Source organism: Rana temporaria, chromosome 3 (assembly GCF_905171775.1).
Source record: "Rana temporaria chromosome 3, aRanTem1.1, whole genome shotgun sequence".
Lineage (NCBI taxonomy): Eukaryota > Metazoa > Chordata > Amphibia > Anura > Ranidae > Rana > Rana temporaria.
In genome coordinates, this window is record NC_053491.1 from 170,816,874 (window position 1) to 170,842,592 (window position 25,719).

A 25,719-nucleotide genomic window follows, 5' to 3' on the forward strand; every position below is an offset into this window, starting at 1 on the left:
CCTCGGAATCCACACAGTCCTTCACCTTAGCAGTGACTTTTTTGCTCCGTTTTTTGGACATGGCTACTCACCTCAGCAGCATGAAACAGACAGAGGAGGAACTAGGAAAAGGGGGAGGTGGTGGAGGAGGAAAAAAAACTTCCGTTCAAACCGCAAGACACCTGCGATTTAGATGCGTACCCATAGAAGATAATGGGACTGAATTCGCACCTGAGCCGCACCGCAAGACATAAAAACCGCACGCGGTTTGGAGGCAATGCGCAGTGCGGATGCATCGCACATATGTGAACCAGCCTCATTGAAAACAATGTATTTTAAAATGTCCTGCGATTTGGATGCGGTTGAAACCGCACTCAATTCGCTTAGGTGTGAACCTGGCCTAAGAGTTTCAATTTGTATGCAATCAGGCAGGCCCTTGTACTACATGGTTTTGGTAAATCTGAAGGCAAAAATCTGCAGAAAATCTAAGACTCGATTCACACCTATGCATGTTGCTTTTGAGCGTTTTTGCAATGCTTTTTGCGGTGCTTGCTGCGTTTTTTGACGTGCGTTTTTACCGCAATTTGCTTTTTGTGGGTTTTTTTTAGCCAGTAATTTTTATTTTTTTACATTTCCTTTAACAACCAGCTATAAACAGGTAAAAAAACCTGCAAAACGCAATTTGCGGCAAAATTGCGGTACTTGCGTTTTGGATGCTGTCCATTGAATTCTTTTGCATGCAAAACGCTGCTTTTTGCAGGAAAAATAAGTCCCTGACCCTTTCCAAAAATGCAGAGGCACAAAAAAGCATTGATGTGAACATGTTCCATAGGAAACCATGTTAAAAAATGTCCCTGCATTTCTGAAAAATGCAAAATGCATCAAAAAAAGCATTAGTGTGAATGGAGCCTAATAGTGTGTATGGGGTCTAAGTGATATGCATTATTTTCAGTAGCCAGATTTTTGTTTACCTGCTGTTTATGTTTACAGGTGTCTCAAAATATACAAAAAATTTGCTAAATATCTATTTATGTGTATGACTGGCAGCAGATCTTTTGCTAAATATGCTGGTACTAAACGGTGTCCCTTTTCCCCACGTAAACATTGTGACTTCATGCATACCATAGAAACAAAAAAAAAGGAATGATACGTTTTAGTATCTTTTATTTTTTTTGCAGAATGTATGTACAGAGAAAAAACATGTATTTCTAAAGGCCCGTACACACCATACAAAAATCGGAAGTAAAAATGTGTCCGACGAACGATCTGCCGATTTTCGTATCGTTAGTATGGTGTTTTTGACAGCCGATTCCGATTTTTCAGACGACAAAATCTGATTGTGCAGGCTATAACTTTTTTGGCGGTGTGTAAATATGACATCCGTTTTTCGTTGAATTGGTATGGTTTTCGTAAAAAAAAAATCATAATGCCGCGTACAGACGGTCGTTTTTTGTGATGGAAAAAAACGTTGTTTTTAAAAACGTCATTTAAAATGACCGTGTGTGGGGAAAACATTGTTTTATGTCTTCTGAAAAACGACAAAAAAAAAAATTCGAGCATGCTTCAATTTTTTATGTCGTTTTTCAAAACGTCGTTTTTTGTGTCATAAAAAATGACCGTGTGTAGCTAAAACGACGTTTAAAACAACGTTTTTAAACCTGCGCATGCTCAGAAGCAAGTTAGGACGCAAGTTTGAATGGAACAGAGTGCCGTTGTACGTGCTGAACGTAACTGCGCTTTGCTAGAGCTTTTGGAAAAAACGATGGTGTCTATGCTACGTAGTTTTTGAAAATGAAGTTTGAAAAACGTCGTTTTTTTTTCATGCTAAAAAAACAACGTTTTTTTTTCATCACAAAAAACGACCGTCTGTACGCGGCATAAGAGCGTGACTACGCATGCTCAGATACGAAAATACATACAAAACTATTCAACACATTATGTCACTTCTGTCGTGCGAGAATTTTCGTATTGGGAGTAAACTCTTCACTTTCGACACAAGACTAGCATGCAACAAAAAAAACGGACGAATGGTCGCCCGAAAATCTGATGGCGTGTACGAGGCTTTAGCTAACCTTGTGACGTTTGAGGTTGTGCACTTCTCAGATCATTAAACGGCTGAATAGGGCTGACTTCCAGCAGCTGTGTCTGGGAGCCTTCCTCTAAATACAGCATATTATCCAACACAAGGGAGGAGATCGCAGGGCTGTGCATGAGCACCCCCCTATTATCACCACTTTCACAGCAAAACACGTTAGGATAAAAATAAAGTATGTAGCTCCCTTAGTCATTTGTCCCTGCAATGGCACACTAGATTCTGAGGGAGTGAGAATGGTTGGTTTATTTACAGATACTCATATTTCATGTGACAGGATTAAGCGGTGTCATCGCCTACAGCAATTAGTCATTTGCACGTAGTGACATCACCCTGGTGACCTTGTGCTGTGTAAACATGAGGCATCATGGGATTTGTAGTATAGAGCACTTCCTCTTTACAATCTCTTCCTGATGTGTATCCCATAACAAGGAAGGGTGTGCTGTCTGCATGGTGCAGTTATCCCTATCAGAGAAGTTCCATCAGGTTAACCCAAGTATTCACATCAGGTACGTTTATTGTTGTGTGTGTGAAATACAGATAACATGTGTCTGAAATACAGATAACGTGTGTGCAAGCATCTCATGGTTGCTGTTTTCTCTTGTTCTTACAGCAGGTATCGTAGTCTCTTTCGCAGTTCATGTGAGCCAAAGTTGGCAAAATTCACGAACAAAGGTAGGAAGTACGCTGAAAATAAATACAATTGTGTTTATACAACACAAAAATCTGTCCAGCATGCATGGGCGTGGGGTGTGATGTCTGTAAAATGTAACGTCAGGACTCTTTCACACTTGTGCCTCCGGGGAAGACACGTTTTTCTGCACTAGAAAAATGCAGCTCTCTGCAAAGGCACAAAAAATAAGCAATTGTTTTCCTGTGTGCCATGTTCACACTTGAATGTAGCCTTTAAGTGAGTTGCGATCTGCAGTTCACCCACAACGTCATTTCTTCCCGTGCTTTATGATGCTGAGCTGCGGTACATAGAAATCAATGAAATGTCACTGTTTAACCACTTGAGCCCGGGAAGGATTTGCCCCCTTAATGACAAGGCCTTTTTGTTTTGCGATACGGCACTGTGTCACTTTAACTGACAATTGCGCAGTTGTGAGATGCTGTACCCAAACAAAATGTATGCCCTTTTGTTTTTTTGACACAAATAGAGCTTTCTTTTGGTGGTATTTCATCACCTCCTGCGTTTTTATTTTTTTGCGCTATAAACAAAAAAAGAGCAACAATTTTGAAAAAAATACCAATATTTGTTGCTATAATAAATATCCCAAAACAAAATGTAAAAAAAAAATACTAAAATAAAATTCCCAGGTCATGTATAAATATAATGACAATCCACACGTAATCTTCTTAAAGCGGAGTTCCACTCAAAAGTGGAACTTCTGCTTTAAGTACTCCTCGCCCCCTTACATGCCACATTTGGCATGTAATTTTTTTTTTTTTTGGGGGGGGGGGGTATTTTAGAAGGGGACTTCCTGTCCCACTTCCTCTTTCCTCCCACGAGCCACCTAGGTGACTCCTCCTAGGTGACTCCTTCTCCTTCCTGCTCTCCTTCTAGGCGGCCCCTTCCACTGGCAACACGCAGCGCGACTCGTGCATGCGCAGTGCGTGCCCAGTCGTGAAGCCGAAAGCTGTCACAGCTGGGTGCCCACAGTGGCTATGACGGTGCCAGTGGAGAAGAGGGGGAGAAGAGCAATGCTCCAGGTGGATGCATCGCTAGACCATGGGGCAGGTAAGTGTATGTTTTATTAAAAGTCAGCAGCTAAATGTTTTGTAGCTGCTGACTTCTAATAAACAAAAAAAGCCTGGAACTCCGCTTTAATGCACTCTTGCAGTGCTCTCCCGACAGGACTTCCTCAGAAGGAAGTGTAAAGGTAGAGCACAAGACATCTTCGCGCTGATTGACACCTGTTGCTGTCTGGGAGGTGTATTCTTTTGGGAACATATACTGGTTCAATATAGCACTGTTTTTTTTTCTGTTCGCTGTAAGCTATATGCAGTTTTTTTCACACTGCATGTTTTATCTCCTTGTAAGATTGTGCTCTGAGTGGCTGTAATAAATACTAGCAGTGAGCACTATAGTGTGGTTTTACTCTACTGTGTGCTAGTTGGTAGTGTAGATTGTTAGTGTTGGTAAATTTATTTTACCTCTGAGCTGTGAATCTGGGTCAGGGTTTAATGACTCAAAGCTGGATGACTCATCCTAGCATCCTCTCTGGTGTCTTCCCCTGTTTTCTGGGACATTTGAGAATGTTCTGGATATAGTGGGTGGAGGCTAGGAGCTGATTGGAATATTTATGAGGACCTAGCCAATCCCCAGTGAAGGGCTGGCAGAAGGCAGGTCACCTCATAAATGGGCATGGAATATTTATGAGGACCTAGCCAATCCCCAGTAAAGGGCTGGCAGAAGGCAGGTCACCTCATAAATGGGCATGAGTCATACCAGCAGGGGCAGTCTGCCTGTAATAGGCCAATGCTTAAAAATCTGATTGAGAGCCTGTCAGATCTTCACAGTGATCCAGCTGAGCTCTGCAAGCAAGTGTGTGCTGGATGAAGAAGTGGAGCTTTATATAGGAAGAAGTGCACTACACTCTTTCATAAACTGCTTAACGCTGGGAATATTTTGAGATTGGCCCTTTACTACCATGTTTGTTACAACATCTGAACCTGGCTGCGGTAGCTCTCTTTATACATCAAGGGATATTAGACCTTGAGTCCTAGACCTAGAGGCTCACATGTCCCAGGAGACAGCAGGGACCAGTGAGGACGCACAACGCGCAATAGGGAACCAGGCTGCGAAGTTGCAAGGCTTCACTTCCCGATTCCCTTACCGAAGATGCCGGTGTTCTAACAATATTGGTCCCCTATCAGCAGGGCAGGACTTAGGGTGGTGGGGGCCCCTGGGCTTAATAATCGAAGGGGCCCCCTGGAGTAGAGAAGCAGGGGGGGTGGGTTGTTACCACCGACCAATCATAGTTTTTGAGGGGAGGTGGGGGTCTGGATCCGCCGTCAGGCCTGACGACAGACTTCTTACCTCTTCCCAGGGCCGCCTTCAGTAATTTTAAGGCCCCTTACACAGCTGCAGTGAAGGGGCCCCCTGGAGCATCGAAATTGTTGAGGGGGGGAGGGGATTGCCGCGATTGCCATGAAATTACGGGAGGGGGATTGCTGCAAAATTGCGGGGGTTGCCACGATTGCCGCGAAATTCCGCGAGGGGGATTGCCGTGATTGCCCTGAAATTGCAGGAGGGGGTTTGTCGTGATTGCCGCGAACGGGGGATTGCTGCAATTGAGTCTGGGGCCCCCTATTGGGCAGGGCCTATGGGCTTGAGCCCATTCAAGCCCAATGGTAAGTCCGGCCCTGCCTATGAGATAGTGCCCGGGCTGGACTGTGCATGCTCAATCGAAGATCACGGAAATCTCAGAGAATGAACATCTGTTCCATCAGCTGTAGTTGGAGCATGCACAGTTAAAACACCGCTCTCTCTATCAGATGGGGGACCCATCAAGATAGAACAGCACTGGCCGCGCTCACTCAATACAGCAAGGGGCGGATGGTTTTTATCAAAGGGGCGTATATGATTATAAGAGGCCGTGCTCACTGAATACAAGAAATTTATGATGGCCAGCCTCCAAAGGGGCGGGTGCTTTTCTGAAATGCTCGGCCAGCACTATTCTATCAGCGATCGGCGTGGATAAATATAAGACACCTGCCCCTTCGCTGTATTTGAGCGCAGACAGCGCTGTTCTATCTTGATGGGTCCCCCATCTGATAGAGCGAGCGGCGTGGATAAGCATCGAGAGCGAGCGGCGTGTTAACTGCGCATGCTCCAACTACAGCTGATTGAACAGATGTTCATTCTTGAAAAATGTCTGTGATCTCCGATTGAGCATGCTCAGTCCAGGCTGGGCACTATCTGATAGGGGACCCATAATGATAGGACATCGGCGCCTCCACCCGAGAGCCGAGGGACAGATCGGCTTCGGGTGAGGACATCACGGGCGCCCTGGACAGGTAAGTGTCTATATTTTAAAAGTCAGCAGCTGCAGTATTTTAAAAAAGACATTCCATCTAGTTCAACCAATAAAAAGGGGAAGCAAAAAAACACTTTATTTACAGAGATTTTTTTGATGACGCTGCACTTGTTTTGTTTTTCATTTTATATCTTGTGTGTGAATCCCTTGTAAGTGATCTTTCACACTGGCGGACCAATTGATTCCACCTGTCAGTCTTTTAGGCAGACTCGATCAGACCATCCATTGCCCTCTATGAAGCAGGGTGGATGTAAGCAGACGTGTCCGTTTACACCCGCCGAAATCCGACTTTCTCCTATCCGTTAAAAACAGGCGGCGGATGGGGGATCCGTTTCCCATCTGTCTGGCTAATTGGATAGGAGAACAGATTTTTATATGATCAGATTGTGATGGGCGTACTAAAATGAATATTTTTGTGTTATGAATAGAGCTACTCAAATGTTGATGGAGTTATTATATATGGGTATATGCTACGATATTGTTATTATCCTTACATGAAGAAACCGATATTAAGCTTTAAAAGTTACCATTTGAAATGAAGGACAAAGGACTGAAGTCGAGAGCAGATGCCATTTTCCCCTCATGCTCCAAATGTGTTCAACCTCCCACCCCCCTTCTGTCCTCATTTTACTGAAGGAAATTTGTGTCTCGTGACAAGAAGAACTGTTTCCAAATATGGACTTGCACAAGGACTCCCCCCTTCCTTCTACTGCACTCCTAAACTCCCTCCTTCCGGCCCATCCCATCAAGAGAAGAAGATGGCCCCCAAAGACTTTGAAACGTGCTGTGGAATGTGTGCCAGCCATGTGCTAAGTACAGACGTCATAGGGGGGGCGGGTAATAAAGGGCTGAATTGTATGAAACTAACCAATCTGTATGCATATGTGAATGATGTCATGATGTTTATAAAGCTATTGGAATAAATGGGTTTGGCCCACTCTCTGGCTGGACACCGAAAGGAACAGAGCGTACTCTCTGGTTTGCATGCTCCCATTGATTTGGGTCAAACGGGTTAGCCCTGAGATTGTATCAGGAAATCAATCATTATCAAGATCTCACCTCCCATAGAGGAAAGTGGGCTGTGTCTGTTCTGCATAAGTGGAGTGGACATGGACCTGTCATCTGCTTGTTCAGTGAGGATCAGCGAACAGATCTCTGCTGAAGAGGCGGATCCACTGGCGGAGTCCGCCCGTGTAAAAGAGCCCTACTTTTCAGTTGGCTGTCCACATGTTTTGGTTGCACACACAGTGACCTTTTTTTGTTTTTAATTGATGTAACTGGTCTTTGAATTTCAGTGTGTTACACAACACTTTGCCTTTACCTCTTTTTTGTCTGGTTTGTAGGCTGAAAGAAGTATTTGAAAACAAGCAAGGCTTACTGTATATCATTGAAGACGAGGATACTAGTAAGTAACACGCATGTATGACTACTAAAAAGGAAATGTAATTTGGATTCTTATATGGCAATAGTGCCAACCGCTAGCCACCATGCTGCAGCAGAACCAGTAGAACAGGATTGCCACTAAGTTGGGGTCAGGGCAGAGTGTTCAGAGCTTTGGTGGCAGTGCGTCCATAAGGGGCGCACAGGCGCCACCCTCTCTCTCCTGCCACTTCTCTTTCACCATGGATAGATTCATGCATTGTCACCCTCTATTCTGGTGCTCGACCCCTTTTCTGGCGCTGGGCACCTGAATTACAGTGGCGGGTTTTTTTTTGGAAGCACCCGATTAGAGCCATAGGCTCTAATAAGCATCCAAAGATTGTGTTGAGATTGAAAATTGTAAACAAATTGTTTACTGGAGAAAAACTTTGAGGGCTTAATATTCCCTTTCCATAAGGCTCCATTTACACCTGAGCGTAGCGATTTATTGGTGTTTTTTTTTTATTTATTTTTTGCACCAAAGGTATACAGAAAACCTCCAGGTTGCTGAATTGCATTACATTGCATTACAGCGACCTCAGATAGAGACCCGGTTCACACTAGTGCGATGTGCAAACTGCTGTAAAGTTATTGACACCCCCAGATCGCAGTGTGAACTGTGAAATTGTGCAGGAATCGGATTGCATGGTTGTGAACACCCACGATCAGATTCCAGTGTGGACCAAAAAAAGGGTCCTGCACCATTTTGGTGCTAATGTGATACAATTTCAGCCATACAGTTTGTATGGCTAAAATCGCATCGCACAGATATCGCATGTAATCTGCACAGCAATGCAGTAGTGTGAACGGGGTTTTAAATGAAAAGATAATTTGTTTATAACATATTAGTACAAAATAGCTTGTGTAGCAATGTTATATGCTGTATATATAATATATTTCTTTAAAGTAAGCAGAGGCAAGTTTTCTTTTTTTTTTCTTTTTTTTTTTTTTCCACCTCAGCTTTTACCAAATTCTAGAGACCAGCTCATGATTCGATGCTTCTTACGTCTCTTATTTGTGGTTTGCATCATGCGTGGTATTTTTATATAGCCAAAATAGGGCACAGGTAGCCGTAACTTCCAATAAGCTTCAAAAAAGATTTGTTTTTTTTTTGTTTTTTTTTGTTTTTTTTTTCCTGTACAATATTTTCACATACAATAAGTATGAGTGTCGGCGTCCGGCAAGGGGCCAGGATCTTATCCATGCTCTTTTATTATTTTACATACCCTCTAGGGTATCGACACTTCACTGCCATATAAAGCATATGTTTCGGGGCCCATTATCCCCATATTCTCAGAATTCAAAGAATTAGCGTACTCTTAAACTCTCTACATAACTCCCTGTTTTTTTGTACTCCTTCCATTTTTCCCATTTTTTTTTAAAGTCGTTGTTTGTCTCTGATAGACTTTCCTTAAGCTCTTCTAGCCTATAAGTTTCCTCCACTGCATCTATCCAATTCCACAGGAGTGGACTTTCCTTTTCCTGCCACCTTTTTGGTATGATTCTCTTCGCAGCATTTAACAGGTGTGGTAATAAGGATTGCTTATATTTTTTTATGCCCTCTTGACTCCCATGAAAGAGCACTACCCAGGGATCTTTCTTTATTTCTTTACCCGTAATCTCTTTTATTTGACTTATTATTGTGTCCCAATAAGTTTGGATTTTTCGGGCATGTCCACCAAATATGTGCCATCGTTCCTCTCTCCGGGCATCCCCGCCAACACTCGGCGGACTGGTCAGATCTAACATTGTTAGCTTTATCAGGGGTAATGTACCAACCCGAAATGCACTTATAATTTGCCTCGGCGGTTCGTGTATCTACTGCGGAGGAATGTGTTAATAGCATGATTCTCTGAAAAGTGTTTGTCCCTCTCGTGATTTCTAGCTCCCTTTCCCATTTATGTACGAATGGTGCTTCATCCCGTGCACCTATCTTGACCAGAATCCCATATAATTTAGTAATTGTGCCCTTAGAATTTTCTGATTGACATAGCTTCTCGAGTGGTGTCAACTCCGCCCCCGTCCGTAGAGGACGGGGGAGATGCCGCACAAAATGATGCAGCTGGGAGTAGTGCCACCTATCGAGATTCCAGTATTCTGTTCTAGCTTTCAATTCTTCATATGTCATTATCTCTCCATCTTTTGTGATATCCCCTAAGTGTACCGTGTTATTCCTAATCCAGTTACCACCTATTTTTTTTTCCCCAGGTGCAAAGTAAGCATTATCTTTTAATATCATTAGTGGCGAATTAAATTCCCTGTTCAGTAGTGTCTGAGTTCTATCCCACATTCGTAAAGTGTCCCGTGTTATGTCAAATGATTTGTGGCCTAGTGCTCTGTATTGTGCAGGAATCCAAATAATATTACTCAATTGTGACCTAGCTTGCGCCTTCTCAATTTGCACCCATCTTTTACCTTTTCTGTCCCGCGCCCATTCCACCGCACGAGATAGAACCGCCGCTTTGTAATAGCTTTTAATGTCAGGTACTGCCAGACCGCCCAGTAGCTTCCCCTGTTTTAGGATGGAGAGTGATATTCTATGCTTTTTGTTTTTCCAAACATAATTCATTAAAAGGGTATTAAGGATTCTTAGAAATTGCTGAGGTAGAGCAATAGGGATTAGTAAGAATTTATATAATATTTTAGGGACCACCACCATCTTCAGCATATTAATGCGCCCAATCCACGATATAGGTTTGTTTACCGTTCTTTTTAATTCCTTTTTGATCTCGTTTAATAAAGGGACATAATTTATTTTATACATCTTCTGAACCGTGTTAGCCAATTTGATACCGAGATATTTTATTTCTTTACTCCATGGAAAGGCACAGATCTCTTTCACACGGCCTTCCTCACTTTTATTTAGATTTATGTTTAATATTTCAGATTTAGTTACGTTGATTTTGAAATTTGAAATATTACCATATTGTTGCAGGATCTTAGAAAGCTCGGGGATGGATTTACTCGGGTTAGTTAAATAGAATAAAATATCGTCGGCGAAGGCCGACAATTTATGTTCCTCCTCTTCGACTCTGACCCCGCTGATATCTGGGTCATTTCGAATCATGGACAGTAGAGGCTCCAGGGATAGGATGAATAGCAGGGGAGACAGAGGACACCCCTGTCTTGTCCCATTTTTCATCTCAAAAGACTCCGAAAGCGTACCGTTAATTTTGATTCTTGCAGTGGGATGGTAGTAGAGTGTGTTAATCCATCGGGATAACCTGTTGCCTATACCCATGGCTGTAAGTGTCTCCATCATAAGCCCCCAGTCTACCCTGTCGAATGCTTTTTCGGCATCCACCGACAGGAATAGACCTGGGGGCGCATTCAGCCTTATGTTCTGAAGTAGGAGAATTGCTCTTATACTATTGTCTTTGCCCTCTCTATTGGGGACAAATCCAACCTGGTCGGGGTGCACCAAATAGTGCATGACCCCTTTCAGACGCTCAGCCAAAACTTTAGCAAAGAGCTTGATGTCTGTATTTAGCAAAGATATTGGTCTGTATCCCGAACAGAGTGAGCAATCTTTTCCTTCTTTCAAAATTAATGTAACCGATGCCGCTAACGCTTCCCTGCTAGTTTCGTATTCTAATCCTAGGCCGTTGAAGTATTTACATATCCTCGGTATTAAAACCTTACTGAATCTTTTATAATACCAGACAGAAAACCCGTCGGGGCCAGGGCTTTTTCCCACTGTCGTATTTTTCAAAGCATTTTTAATTTCTTCCTCAGTTATGGGACGGTCCATATTAACTCGATCAAACTCCTCTAATCTGGGAAGTCCCGCTTTTGCAAGGAAATCACGTATTTTAACCTCCTTTTCTCCTGTTTGCCACCCTACCTGCTTTATTGTGTATAATTCCTCATAATAATTTTTAAAGGTATCTGCGATTTCTCTAGTCGTATAGACCAGATTCCCATCTTTCCTTTTGATTTTTCCGATATAATTTCTGGTTTTCTTTTTTTGGGCCATTTTGGCCAAATGCTTACTGGGTTTATTACCCCATAGATACCTCTCTCTAGCTATGCAGTTAAGTTTTTTCCTCGCTTCTAAATCCATGATCTCCTTGAGCGCATCTCTTTTTAGAATTAAGTTGTGATAAGTCTCTTTTAGTCCCTGTTCTTTATGTTTACGTTCTAAAATTGCTAGTTTTCTTTTAACAACCAGCGACAGGGCAGCAGCTTTGTGTCGGATCACATACATGTACGTGATGCAACACTTTCAGGATGGGGGTGCACATGCCCGCCACTCAATCTGCGCTGTGATTTGGTAAAGCACAAGTTGGTCAGCAGGTTCTGGCCAATGACTGGGATCTGCTCATTGCCTTAGCAAATCAGAGTAGAGAGCCCTGTGTTTACTAACAACACAGGGCTCTGTACACCGAGCAGCAATGTGGCTGTTTTTTTGCAGGGAGAGAAATCAGCCACATCGATTAGTAAAAGCAGCACATACTGCACACGTTACACATTGTTAGACACACAGTTAACTCCTAGATGTTCCCATTCCCAGCCAGTGTAATTAGTACAGTGACGTATTGTATTAGGGCTGATCACTGTATTGGTGTCACTGGTGATGTCCGTGGCTGTCAGTTCCCACCCAGTGTCAGTAACAGATTGCCTGCTGCACTATCACAGTCCCAATATACAATAGGTTGCTGATCACTGCCATTACTAGTATAAAAAATAAATCCAGTGTATATATACCATCATTTGTAGACGCTATAACTTTTGCGCAAACCAATCAATATACACTTATTGGGATGACATGTAGCAGAATACATTTTGGCCTAAAAAGTTTTTTTTTTTTTTTTTCTTAATGCTTATGTTTCTTAGCAGTATAAATAAAATGTTTTTATTTATTTAATAAAAAAAATTAAAAAGAACAGTGGTGATCAAATACCACCAAAAGAAAGCTCTTTTTGTATGAAGAAAATAATATCAATATAATTTGCGCACCGTGTTGCATGGCCGTGCAATTGCCAGTTAAAGTAGCATTATGCTGAATGGCAAATGCCCTGGTCAAAAAAGGGGGTAAAATCTTCAGGCGGTCAAGTGGTAAAAGCTAAACTGCAGCTAATGTAAGGTAATGTGGCCATAGGTGTGCATAGCCTGTTGCATTAGGGTGTGCACCTCAAAGCTCCAACACATATGCGTTTGATATATAAACTGACCTCTTCCCCGTTCGTCATCCTGAAACAATGGGGGGGGGGGGGAGCAAAGGAGCACACAGTAAGGCCTGGGCAGCAGAAAGAAGAGGAAATGGGACAAGAGTGGTGGCATATATTGGTACCGATCCCCAAAGGCGGACTGACAACTCATGGGGCCCCCGGGCAATAGGAGATTATGGGGCCCCCGAGCAATAGGAGATTATGGGACCCCCGGGCAATAGAATATGGGGCTACACAGTATACATACACACAGAATACACATACACACACTAAAAAGGTACTGGAGAGGCGGGGCAGCTATAATCTTCTACTTTTGGGTGGGACTCCCATTAAATGTGTTTTGTTCTAAAGTTTTACATACCCGTGAATGTTGGTAGTTATTATACAGGATTTACATAGCGCCATCAGTGCAGCGCTTTTGGTAATATTTATTTAAAAAAAACGTTTGTGTAAATCTTTGTAACTGGGATACACTGGATATTTCATTTTAAAGTTGAGTATTATGCGAGCCCCGGCCCTAGCTTTGTCCGCAGCCATTTCCAGGGAAGACGTTTGACCGAGCTCTTAAAAAATCATTATTTTCCTTATCAATCCGTCCATCCCAGAATGGCTTGTGGGTGAACCAGGTCAGGTCCTCCATAGCCTCCAATGCAGATTAATGTGCTGGGCATGTTCCTTACACAGGGCTAGGAAGTCAAAGTACGATCTTCAGCTGAAGGGACACATACTGAATAAATGTTTGACTTCTTCATTTCATACACCCCTGTACCAATTATTTTTTTTTTATTTTTTTTACAGAAAGAATTGATTTCCTCTTTACTAAATGGATTTCCTTGGAAGGATCTACCTTATGTTGTCTGTTTGTATATCTCTGTTTTTTGTGCTTCCAGGGGTGGAAGCAGCAGATGAAGGAAATGTAATCGCAGTCCTGCTTGGTCTAGTACTTACAGGCATTTGTTGTTGTGCATGTTTGGGGTACTATGCCAGAAGCAGAGATGGGCAGCCCTAACGTTTTTGTAGTCTATTTATTTGCACGTTTTGCATTTTTCTCTGTCTCCTGATATTATCTGGGAAGGGGTCTATTTTTATTAGCATTTTTGGAATGTAATATTAATGGCCAGTTTAATTGCCTACTCTGTTTAAAAAGATTCATTGACTTGTACAGTATATGATTTGTCCTTTAATACCAAATGACATTAAAATGTGAGACTCGATTAAATATTAAATATGTGTTTTTTTGAAAAAATATGTTCCATTTTTTTATTTAATTTCTGTACCAGTTAACCCGTAATCAAGCATTCTGCTATAATGATTGCAATAGGCTATTCTGTCCACTGCTAGTACGTGCATTGTCGGCATCTCTTGTACAAGTGAACATTTGTCTGTAAGATGGGGAGCTAGGAACATAGCTGTACAGCTTTTCCAAGGCAACACAAATAGCAAGGTGAAGGTCTTGGTGTGTTGCTCCTATGCTGAGCCCAGCAGGGAATAGTTTGTATTATATTACTTCACCAACATGTCTGAAGTTAGGAATACTGTTTTACTTCATAGAGGAAAACCGTTAAATAGGGTTAGAGCTGCAGTCTCTCGGGAGACTCGTGGAGGAGAGTGCCATCTCACTTACTGAACCAGGCTTATTGTTGCCTTAATTCTTGGCTATCAGCCGGCATCCAGCTCTGGTTTCTCATTTCTACTACCAGGAAATGTTGCATTTATTTGAGGATTGTTAGAAGGTAGTGGTCGCTCTCTACCTTCCCCCTTCTCCTCAAGCCCTGTCCTCCTTCATTGAAGACTGTTATTATTTAGTTTATGCGGGTCATTCCCCTACATTTTTTACAACGTCCAGCAGCCCGGACACAGTCTATTTCTCATTTTACTGACAGAAAATTTATATATCGATCTCCCTACCAAGCAATACTATCTTTAAAACTACACTGCTGACTCCGTGAGGAAGCGCTGCTAAAGCGCGAAACCGGTCGAGTCCACCTACGCAGCAAGCCAAACCATCGCAGACATTTCTCTGCCTGCATTTCCACAACGTGACAGGATTACTAATTACATTCATGCACCTTATTCCAATTATTTTTGGAAGTGTTCAATTTTATTGTTGATACCTTGTTATAATTTATGTATATATTCCTGTCAATGTTCATGGATAGGTTTGCCTAGATTAGCCTGTTAGATGGTTTTTTGTGCTGGAAACGGCAATACTTTTTCTTCTGTACTATTATTTTTTTCTACACATTATGATATTTTATATCTAAAATAAACAAATCTATCTTTTAGAAAAAATTCTTTTCTTGTATATATATTTTGACCAACCAAATCGTGCCTAAAAAGTCCAAAAACTAGCCCCTAGTTCCCTCCTTTATCATTTATACTAGGACGTGGCACCCTCTTTCTACTCTATAATATCCACATGCACACTACATGTGAGGATATTGTTACCTCTTTTCTTTTCAGTTAAATAGGGTTAGTCTGTATGTAGTGTCAGAAACTGCAACTACTTGGTACTCAGCATGGGGGAAGCACTTGGGAGGGAGGCATGTCTACTTAACGACTTGAGTACAAGCTTGTAGAACCCCTTCATTATTACCTGGGCACTTTTCAGTTTTCATATAATAGTTTGACTGACGATTACTTTATTATGCAAAATTATAGGTCTATATATATATATATATAGCCCTCAAAATTTCCACTCGCCTACTAGCATTTGGCGAGTGGATTTAAGCTGGGGGTGAGTGATGACAGGGCTGCATGACCAATCTCCCTCCAATCTGTGCCTAGAGTCCCGATGAGATTGGCGGCCGAAGAGGAAAGGTGCATGCTCGGGAAAAGTAGTCTGTTGAGCCGCGCACAGGCAGAGCAGTACACAGGTGCTCTCCTTACAATTCTCATTAAGCCATTGGACCTAACAGTATGACCTCTCTGAGCCTGCCCCCCTCCCCCGGGCCCCGACCAATGTAGCTGGAGAGCAGAAAGTAATGAGTGAGGTAGAGGATTGCAAAAATTACCACTCCGGTGCAGCGCTCACTGAAAGTTGCCCTGACATGAGAGCGGCAGCCTTCTAGTTTGTGCAATTTTCTTCTCCTTGTGCTCTATGTAAGTGTCCAACAGTTTAGCCTGAGCACTGTGAACAGACTGGTCTCAATGTGTGCTGTGCGCTGTCAGTGTGCGCTGTGCTATGGTGTCAATGGCTGTGCAGTTGTGTGGATCTCAGCGCTGGATTGTACTCCCTCCCGCTGTGCTGCAGCTCCTCTCCTCTCTGCCAGCCTGAATAAAAGGGGGAAGTGGGGACATGCAAGCGTGGAGCCGCACACACAGGTTCCTGATGATGAGATGAATGGGAGAGAGAGAGAGAGGATGGTTGGGAGTTACAGAGGAGACAGGAAGAGAATGGGGAAGAGACCCAGTTCTAGTGCCCTGTCCCTCTGGTCTGCCCCCAGTGCCCTGTCCCTCTGGTCTGCCCCCAGTGCCTTGTCCCATTTTGTTAAAGTTGTTGTTGGTAATATTTAATTTTGTAACTTGATTTTGCATAAAACATTGTCATTCCATGAGATAATCTACGAGGGGGTGTTTACGGGTGCAATTAGGCGCAGGGCAGTGTATAAATTAGGTGGGGCAACTGGTGGCGAGTAACTCTTGAGGCCTGGCTAGTAGCTCAGGACTTGAAATATATATATATATATATATATATATATATATATATATATATATATATATATATATATATATATATATACAGTGTAAACATTTTTAAGATCTTTTATTTCAGATAGTCAGATTTTTTGTTGTTATAAAAAAAAAAAAAAAAATCAGTTTCCCTTACTAGGATAACCCCTAAAATGACACCTGTTTGGAAAGTCATCTTTTGCCACAATTTGTAGAAATGAGGAAACATGCTGGTATTGATGGGTTTAAAACATGGATCTTGGCAATGGTGCACTAGATACAGCACATCAGGGGGATTAGGAAGGGCAGGTGTTAATGTACAGGTCACATACAGTGGGGGAATGGAGAGAAAAGGGTTCATGTGCAAGATGAAGCCTTGCACACATAATAAGAATATTGGACGTATGATCGTCCATTTTTAATTTTTTTGCATGCTAGTCCTTATATCAAAAACCAATATGTTATGAGAATTTTCGTAATTTTAATATGACAGAATACAACTTCGGAAGTGATGTATTGTAATGTATTCTTTCATTTTCGAGCACGTGACCGAGCTTGGTCACATGTTTGTTTTTTGTTTTTTTTATAAATACTATACTAATTACATGACAATCGTATGTTCTGTTATCATACAAGAACATTTTTCATGTTTGTCTCTTCGGATGTTTTAGCATGAAATGTTATGATTGGCTCTCAAAAGCTTATGATCACATTATCAGACGATTGCTCCTAAAACTGTATTTTTCGTCCTATTTTCTCATTGTGTGTACTAGGCATGAGAGCGGTGAAGGATAACATACAGATCCCAGTCAGACAAAGAATGGGGCTTGGATGTGTAAGGGTAGGGGGTGGGTGTAAGGGTTAACAAAACAATTACACAGTATGTGAAAATATAACTGATGGGGCACCTGTGCAGGCTCACTCCCGAGTTCCGCGGCTGCGTCTATTGACACAAACAATGGGACTTGACCCGGCCCCCCATTCAGGTGTCACAGATTTTGATTGACAGCAGTGGGAGCCAATGGCTCCTGCTGCTATCAATCTGTCCAATGAGGAGAGTGACAGCGGCTGGAGCCGCTGTGCTCATGCACATCGCTGGATCAGATCGGATCAAGTAAGAAAATGGGGGGTCTAGGGAGCTGCGGCACAGAAGGTTTTTCACCTTAAGGCTAGGATCGCACCTCTGACGGATGCGGCTCCTAGCAGGGGTCCAGTTCTCTGTTTCAGGGACGAATTTTTGCCTGAATTTGGCCCTGAAACCAGTCACAATCTCCTGTCATGCGAATTGAATCCGGCTGTCTGTGTCAATGGCTGCAGCAGCAGGACTTGGCAGAGCGGGGGACCTCAGAAAAGGAGGATCGGGGCCACTCTGTTCAAAACCCTTGCACAGAGGAGGTACTGTAAGTATAAAATGTTTGTTAAAAAAAAAAAAGAACTTTACAATCACTTTAAAGTGAACCTGTGTCCAGACTATGCATGCAAAGGTGTTTAAATATTCGGGACAAACCGTAAAAGCACTTTAAAGCACGCCCTCATTCACATCAGATGTAGGCATTGTGGAGAAAATATACTTCAAATTTCACAAAGGAGGCACTGAAAACTTTAGCTTGTTTAAATTACTTTCAAATGGAAGAGAAACTTGGGCGGTCTTCATTTATAAATACACAGAAACTGTTTTGAAGTGGCAGCACATGAAATCGGCAACTTAAATCCAAGCATTTAGAGAAGTTAGCAATGGCTTGTTTTATTTTCTTGCTGCCTGTTAAGAATATACTTTGATGTCTATAGTCTGGGGACAGGTGCTCTTTAACATTTTAAGCATTGAAAGAACATTATAGGACTAAGTTGGCAATACATATAGTTTAATGCCATTTGTCCACGAGCACAGCTACAGGATTGGTTGACTAAGCATGTTAGTGACCCTCAGGGCCGGACTTACCATTGGGCTTGACTGGGCTCAAGCCCATCGGCCCCGCCCAATAGGGGGCCCCAGACTCAATCGCGGCAATCCCCCATTCGCGGCAATCACGGCAAACCCCCTCCCTCAATTTCACTGCAATCCCCTCCCGCAATTTCGCGGCAACCTCCTCCCGCAATTTTTCGGAAATCGCGGCAACCCCCTTCCGCAATTTCGCAGCAATCTCCCCTCCTGTAATTTCATGGCAATCGCGGCAATCCCCTCCCCCCCTCAACAACTTCGCTGCTTCAGGGGGCCCCTTCACTGCAGCTGTGTAAGGGGCCTCAAAATTACTGAAGGCGGCCCTGGAAAGAGGTAAGAAGAAGTCCGTCGACAGGCCGGTCGGCGGATCCAGCCCCCCACCCCCCCTCAACAACTATGATTGGCCGGTGGTAACAACCCACCCCCCCCCCCGCTTCTCTGCTCCAGGGGGCCCCCACCACCCTAAGTCCTGCTGCCCTGGTGACCCTATTATATTAGATGCAGCCAATCCAGCATTTACACAAATTATCTCATACATGTCTGATTTCCTGTAAAAAATGTTTGTCTTTCCAGTAATTATCCTTACATTTAAATGTTTTTTTACATGTATCGGAAATGTGTTGGGGCTGATCACAATCCTTTAAAATATTTTTTAAAAAGCTCTTCACCTATGAAAGCTTTGTATGCACCAATCTAATAATACATGTTCCATTTTTTTTTTTTTTTTTTTCAAATTGGCTCTAGTAAATCCCATTATGCAAGCGTCTAAATAAGGTAAGGTTATTATTTTATTTTTGAACAGTTATTCCTTTTTTCCATACTGACCTAATTATTTTACAGCCACGCAGTCTACTTGGAATGCTGTAACAGGCCTCATACTTTTCTATCCCAAGTACCATCTGCTGTAGTTCAAAATGAAACCCAGTTACAGACATTGGACAGCAGCAAAATGTTAGAAAACAACATGACTGATAAAAGCTTATTTGTTATGTGTTGACATAAGTGCGTAGCTGCGAGCACTCTGGATTTTTCCCGGACATTCGATGTATTTAGACCCTAGTCCTGGTCATTCCTCAATTGGTGGCACTGGCAGGTGACGTGGCAAGTGGCATTCCTTACCTGGTGGCAGGCAGTGGACGTGGCAAGTAGCATTCTTTATCTGGTGGCACAGGCAGGTGACGTGGCATTCCTCATCTGGTGGCACTGGCAGGTGACGTGGCAAGTGACATTCCTCATCTGGTGGCAGGCGACGTGGCAAGTGACACGCTCATTGCTCCCACTGATTCTGCATTATGGTGAGTTGAACTATTTCATTTATATTACTGTAGCGCTACCCCCTCAGGAGCTGCTGGTTGTTTTGGGATTGGCGTATTAAGTTACCTCTAATCAATGTCTGGGATGATAGTAGTGAGTAGAGCAGTAAACGAATGTCCAATCAGCGAAATAGGTTTTCTGAATGCTTTATTTCTTGGCCCAACACGACCAACATCAACATGAGGTAGGACAGGAAAGGTTGATGAAGTGAGAAATCCTTGCAGTATCAGGCTAGGATAGAAGGAAGAGCAATCCTGCTCTCAGTAGTAGTAGATACAGTTCGTCGCCACTCCAGCCAGAGTGGGTGAAGTGCCCTCGGACAGACCCCTGCCACAGGCCTGGCAGCCGAAGTGTCACTTTAAGGATGCTGGAAGGAGCAGGCCTCTGCCACAGACCTGGCTCTGATGGGGCCTCTGCCACAGGCCTAGAACTTGGATGAGCTATATAGTTAAGCTTATTCTCCCAGTAAATTTGCGCTAGGGTTTACCGGTTGACAGTGGAAGTGTACCTGTCAATGTCCCGGTCACCAGATCCCCGATGGTTCGTTCAAGCTCTTTTGGACAACCTGCCTCCGGGTTCTCCTCAAGCCGACCCCCCACCGAATGGCATACAGCCTGGCATCTCCTCAGTAGAAGGGGGACCCAGCCCCTATGTGGCATTAGTTGCCCCAGGCCAGGAGGGCCCAGAGTCCGGAACTCCGCATTGCGCGCGACCCCGGGCCAAATAGGCCATAGTGGTGGGGCCCGCAATGTGCGCACACCCTAAAGGTGGGTGCCGCACCTGGAACCAGGAACCTGCGAAGAACCAAGAACAACGGCCTCCGCCACAGAAATACTCCTCCCCAGCATGCCCCACGAGGGAAAACTCCTCTAATTGGCTGCTAGGGAAAAGAAGCTCTGGCGCCACCTGCCGCCCAGGGATGGCACCACATCCCTAGAACGCAGTCTGGCACACAGAACAATCCAGATTTGGCGACAGCCAAATTTGACATAATTCGGAATGAGAGCAAATTATCTCTCTCATTCCCCCACTAACTTTAGCGTAGTGCCTTTACTGAAAGTAAGGGGGCGCTACATTACAATGTAATATAAGAAATAAAGTGCTTCAATCATTCTGACACCATACCAGTCATGGTGCCGTGATGATTGAATCGCCAACAGCAGAACACCAGCTATTGCCCGCGAAAAATGGCTTACCCCCGCATGTGCGTACAAGCCCCGCCCCCCCCCCCTCGCCGGGCCTTGGCACAATTTTCTTCCAGGCAGCCGGTCCCCGGTGCCAAAAAGGTTGGGGAACACTGTTGTAGAGCATGCAAGACACTGACATGTTGGAAATACTGTGAAAATATAATCTGAGTATTCAAGCACATTTCATGAGCTTGTGTATATGAATAAACCTAAATAAATTAAGCACAGTATCTATAAAAAAATATCTGAAAACTTTGATATGTTAATTCCTGGTAAGTCACCTGACTTTGGGTCATTTCCTCAACGCCAGGGGTGCCCAACCTTTTAAAGAGCGAGGGACACTTAAGCGACTTAGTAACCAGTCAGGGGCCACAATGAGTGGAGCAGGCGGATGACAGGTCATGGACATGGCTTGCTCTACTCTATGGGCCCTCAGATCTGATCTGCCTAGAAGGAATGGGACTGATCTACTCCTTTTTTTTTTTTTTTGTGGATCGGATTGGAGGTAGGTGGGTGTATACGGCCACAAGTCCGTTTACGTCTGTGGCTCAATAGAGGTGAACGGAGGGTCTGATCGGGTCGGATCTATAATGCCAAAGGGGTCTAAGGCTGCTTTCACACTGGTGCACTGTGGTTTACCTGCACTGCAGGTGCAGCGCAGTACACTTGTGGCTTTCCTGCAGGTTAGCTGCACTTTGCCATAGACTATTATATCCTACACTTTCTGAAAGCTCACCACACCTGCAGGTAATAACAGAAGTCTATGGCTCTGTGCAGTTAACCCACAGGTGTTCTGTGCTGCAACTGGGGATCAGCTTAAAAGCAGCCCAGTAGCCACTGTAGAAGAGATATGCTCATATATACACTGTGGGGCAGATTCACGTACATTTGCATGGGCGCAGCGTATATGAGATACGCTACGCCGCTGTAACTTACTTTTCAAAGCTTTGAATCCAGAAAGAATTTGCGCCGTAAGTTACGGCGGCGTAGTGTATCTCTCGCGGCATAACGCGTAATTCAGCGCGTAATTCAAATCGGCGAGTAGGGGGCGTGTTTCATTTAAATGAAGCGCGTCCCCGCGCCGAACGAACTGCGCATGCGCCGTCCCTAAATTTCCCGCCGTGCATTGCGCTAAATGACGTCGCAAGGACGTCATTGGTTTTGATGTGGACGTAAATTACATCCAGCCCTATTCACGGACGACTTACGCAAACGAAATAAAAAAAATTTAAATTCGATGCGGGAACGACGGCCATACTTAACATTGCGTACGCCACCAGATAGCAGCTTTAACTATACGCCGAAAAAAGCCGAACGGAAACGACGTAAAAGAATGCGACGGCCGCTTGTACGTTCGTGGATCGTCGGAAATAGCTAATTTGCATACTCGACGCGGAATACGACGGGAACGCCACCCAGCGGACGCCGAAGAATTGCATCTAAGATCCGAAGGCGTACGAAGACGTACGCCTGCCAGATCTAACCCAGATGCCATCGTATCTTGTTTTGAGGATTCAAAACAAAGATACGGCGCGGGAAATTCGGCGTACTTTTTTTGTGGATCTGCCCCTGTGATTTTAGTAATAAACCTACCTTTAATAACAGTCTTCCATTTAGGTATCACTAACTGTTGCTGTCCCAGGCAGAGTGCATTTGGTATCACTCCGCCTATGACAGGAGGCGGTGCTATACAGGAAGCATCAGCTTATGCTCTGTAGCCGCCTGCCTTCTCTACCGCGACTTCATTACCAACACTGATGCTCTGGGATGGCGTTTCCACAATCTGGGCTTGTCAACCCGCCATCCCAGAGCAGGAGGTCGCGGGCCACATCAGAGGGCCCCCAGGCCACTGGTTGGGCACCCCTGCTCTAAGCTAACCCTTTTTTAAATATCTTAAAATTTTACAGTAATTGGGAATTTTAATTAAAAGGGAAATCGAAGGAAAAGGTAAGTGAACCAACAATGCACTAGCTTAAAGTAACCTATTTAGAAAATAAAAAACCTTTACAACCCCTTTAACCACTTAACCCCCGGACCATATTGCTGGTCAAAGACCAGAGCACTTTTTGCGATTCGGCACTGCGTTGCTTTAACTGACAATTGCGCGGTCGTGCGACGTGGCTCCCAAACAAAATTGGCATCCTTTTTTTCCCACAAATAGAGCTTTCTTTTGGTGGTATTTGATCACCTCTGCGGTTTTTATTTTTTGCGCTATAAACAAAAATAGAGCAACAATTTGGAATATTTTTTACTTTTTGCTATAATAAATATCCCCCAAAAATATATAAAAAAAAAAATTTCCTCAGTTTAGACCGATACGTATTCTTCTACATATTTTTCGTAAAAAAAAAACGTTTATTGATTGGTTTGCGCAAAAGTTATAGCGTTTACAAAATAGGGTGTAGTTTTATGGCATTTTTAGAATTTTTTTTTTTTTTACTAGTAATGGCGGCGATCAGCGATTTTTATTTCGGTACTGCGACATTATGGCAGACACTTCGGACACTTTTGACACATTTTTGGGACCATTGGCATTTTTATAGCGATCAGTGCTATAAAAATGCATTGGATTACTATAAAAATTCCACTGGCAGGGAAGGGGTTAACACTAGGGGGCGGGGAAGGGGTTAAGTATGTTCCCTGGGTGTGTTCTAACTGTAGGGGGGGTGGCCTCACTAGGGGAAATGACTGATCGCTGTTCATATATTGTATGAACAGAGGGTCAGCCATTTCTCCCCTGACAGGACCGGGAGCTGTGTGTTTACACACACAGCTCCCGGTCCCCGCTCTGTAACGAGCAATCGCGGGTGCCCGGCGGCGATCACGCCCGCCGGGCACGCGCACGGGAGTCAGGGACAAGCATGAATCTATGTATTGTATCAGTGGCGGTGCGGGAGCCAGAGGGGGCGGCGCTCCGGCGCCCTCTATGGATGCACCGCCACTGCATGGCTGACACCACAACTAGAAAGGGAATTGAGGAGGGGTTTTCTCTGGCTCCCAGCATTTTCTCTCCCTTTCATATGCATTTCTCTTGTAGGTGCTTGGCTTGGGAAAATGTTGGGAGACAGAGCTACGCACAGCTCCATGTAACTCTAAAGAAGGGTGTGTAAGGGAAAATTGTAATTGCATATATCTGTGTGTATGTGTATATAATATATATATATATATATATAGGCCCAGATTCTCAGTGGAGTGCCGTCGTATCTATGCGCCTGATTCTTAGAATCAGTTACGCATAGATATCTATTAGATCCAACAGGCGTAAGTCTCTTACGCCGTTGGATCGTAACTGCATATTTACGCTGGCCGCTAGGGGCGTCGAAATATGTAAATTTGCTAGATACGCGAATTCACAAACGTACGCCCGGCCGACGCAGTAAAGTTAGGCCGTTTACGTTAGGCTTTTCCCGGCGTATAGTTACCCCTGCTTTATGGTGGCGTAAGTGCGGCGTACCAATGTTAAGTATGGCCGTCGTTCCCGCGACGAAATTTGAAAATTTTACGTTGTTTGCGTAACTCGTCCGTGAATGGGGCTGGACGTAATTTACTTTCACGTCAAAACCAATACGTCCTTGCGGCGTATTAGGAGCAATGCACACTGGGATATTTCCACGGACGGCGCATGCGCCGTTCGTGAAAAACGTCAATCACGTCGGGTCACAGAACATTTACATAAAACACTCCCCCCTGTTCCAAATTTGAATTAGGCGGGCTTACTCCGGCCGATTTACGCTACGCCGCCGCAACTTACGGAGCAAGTGCTTTGAGAATACAGCACTTGCCCGTCTAAGTTGCGGAGGCGTAACGTAAATCGGATACGTTACGCCGCTGCAAAGATACGGCGCTGGACGAGAATCTGGCCCATAGTGTGTGTATATATACATGTATCCAAAATCATATCCGATTTGTATGCTTAGCCCACTGTAGCCAATGCCCTTGGCATCATACCAACTCTTCTGCCACATACTCACATTATTGGTCAGATCTTGATAAGATACCAGCCTGCCTCTGTACTGCTTCACTTACTACTCTTGTTACCCTAAAAGTATATTCTTTAAAATGAATGTGATAACTACTAAGCTTGATCGTAAAAAAAAAAAACGTCAAATGTGATGAACAAAAAGAGTAGTTATTTGGAAAGATGCTAAATGTATCTCTTTGTATCTGATCCCTACTGCAGTAGTTATTATAAATTTGGGACCACTGATCGATATTAGGCTAGAAGCTGCCTATCTGTAAAATTTCAAGACAGTAAAGTAAGATTGTTTTGTTGCAGAAGAGACATAGCACATCTCTTCTACAATAAAGATTGTGCCTGCTGGCAGTTTAGTCTTTTTTTTTTACAGTTTAATTCTTCTTAAAAATCATATGCAGAATAGCATTAGAGAATAGCATTAGCATGTATTTAATGTGACCTTTGGCTTCCTGGTAGCCTAATATATAGAAAGACATCATTTAAAAGCTAGCAACTAATCGCTGGTGACACCATGGCCAATTATGGGCAGCTGTTGATTAGTCAATAATGTCATTGATAATCACCAAACCCTTAGGACCATGATACATCCACAAGCTTTTGTAGCACAATTACGAGATTAATATCTCCTGAGATCAATTGCTCTATTTTCATCACATTGATTTCTGTGTGACCTCGCACAACAACTTTTTATTACTGGTTATACGATTGATTCCATACAGTCGCACAATGCAGCAAATTGCTCATATTACATGAACTTGCCACATTGTGATTTTTAATCATACTCTTGAGCATTTTAAAATCTTTTGAAATCAATTACAGAATCAGGCAAGTTCAATTGCTCCCTCTGTTGCAATGGCACCTTATTATTGCTTATACACAGTAATGGGTACACACAATAGTCGCACATGATTGCAGCACTGTGGTCAT

The 25,719-nt window shown here is 43.5% G+C and overlaps 1 protein-coding gene across 2 annotated transcripts; it reads left to right on the forward strand.

The window, feature by feature from the left end:
- Positions 1 to 2,243: 2,243 nt before the first annotated feature.
- On the forward strand, positions 2,244 to 13,950 carry SMIM30 (small integral membrane protein 30). Of its 2 annotated transcripts, none has more exons than XM_040343805.1 (4): positions 2,244 to 2,580; positions 2,685 to 2,746; positions 7,458 to 7,519; positions 13,503 to 13,950. In XM_040343805.1, the coding sequence occupies exon 4, from the start codon at positions 13,528 to 13,530 to the stop codon at positions 13,711 to 13,713; it is 186 nt and encodes a 61-aa protein (XP_040199739.1). In that variant the 5' UTR covers positions 2,244 to 2,580; positions 2,685 to 2,746; positions 7,458 to 7,519; positions 13,503 to 13,527; the 3' UTR covers positions 13,714 to 13,950. The 2 variants fall into 2 exon arrangements, with proteins under 2 accessions (XP_040199739.1, XP_040199740.1); XM_040343806.1 differs by having other exon boundaries at positions 2,688 to 2,746.
- The last annotated feature ends 11,769 nt before the right edge of the window (positions 13,951 to 25,719 follow it).

Bases quoted from the DNA above. Each gene is read 5' to 3' on its own strand.
- SMIM30 (XM_040343805.1), top strand. From the start codon at position 13,528: ATGGATTTCCTTGGAAGGATCTACCTTATGTTGTCTGTTTGTATATCT.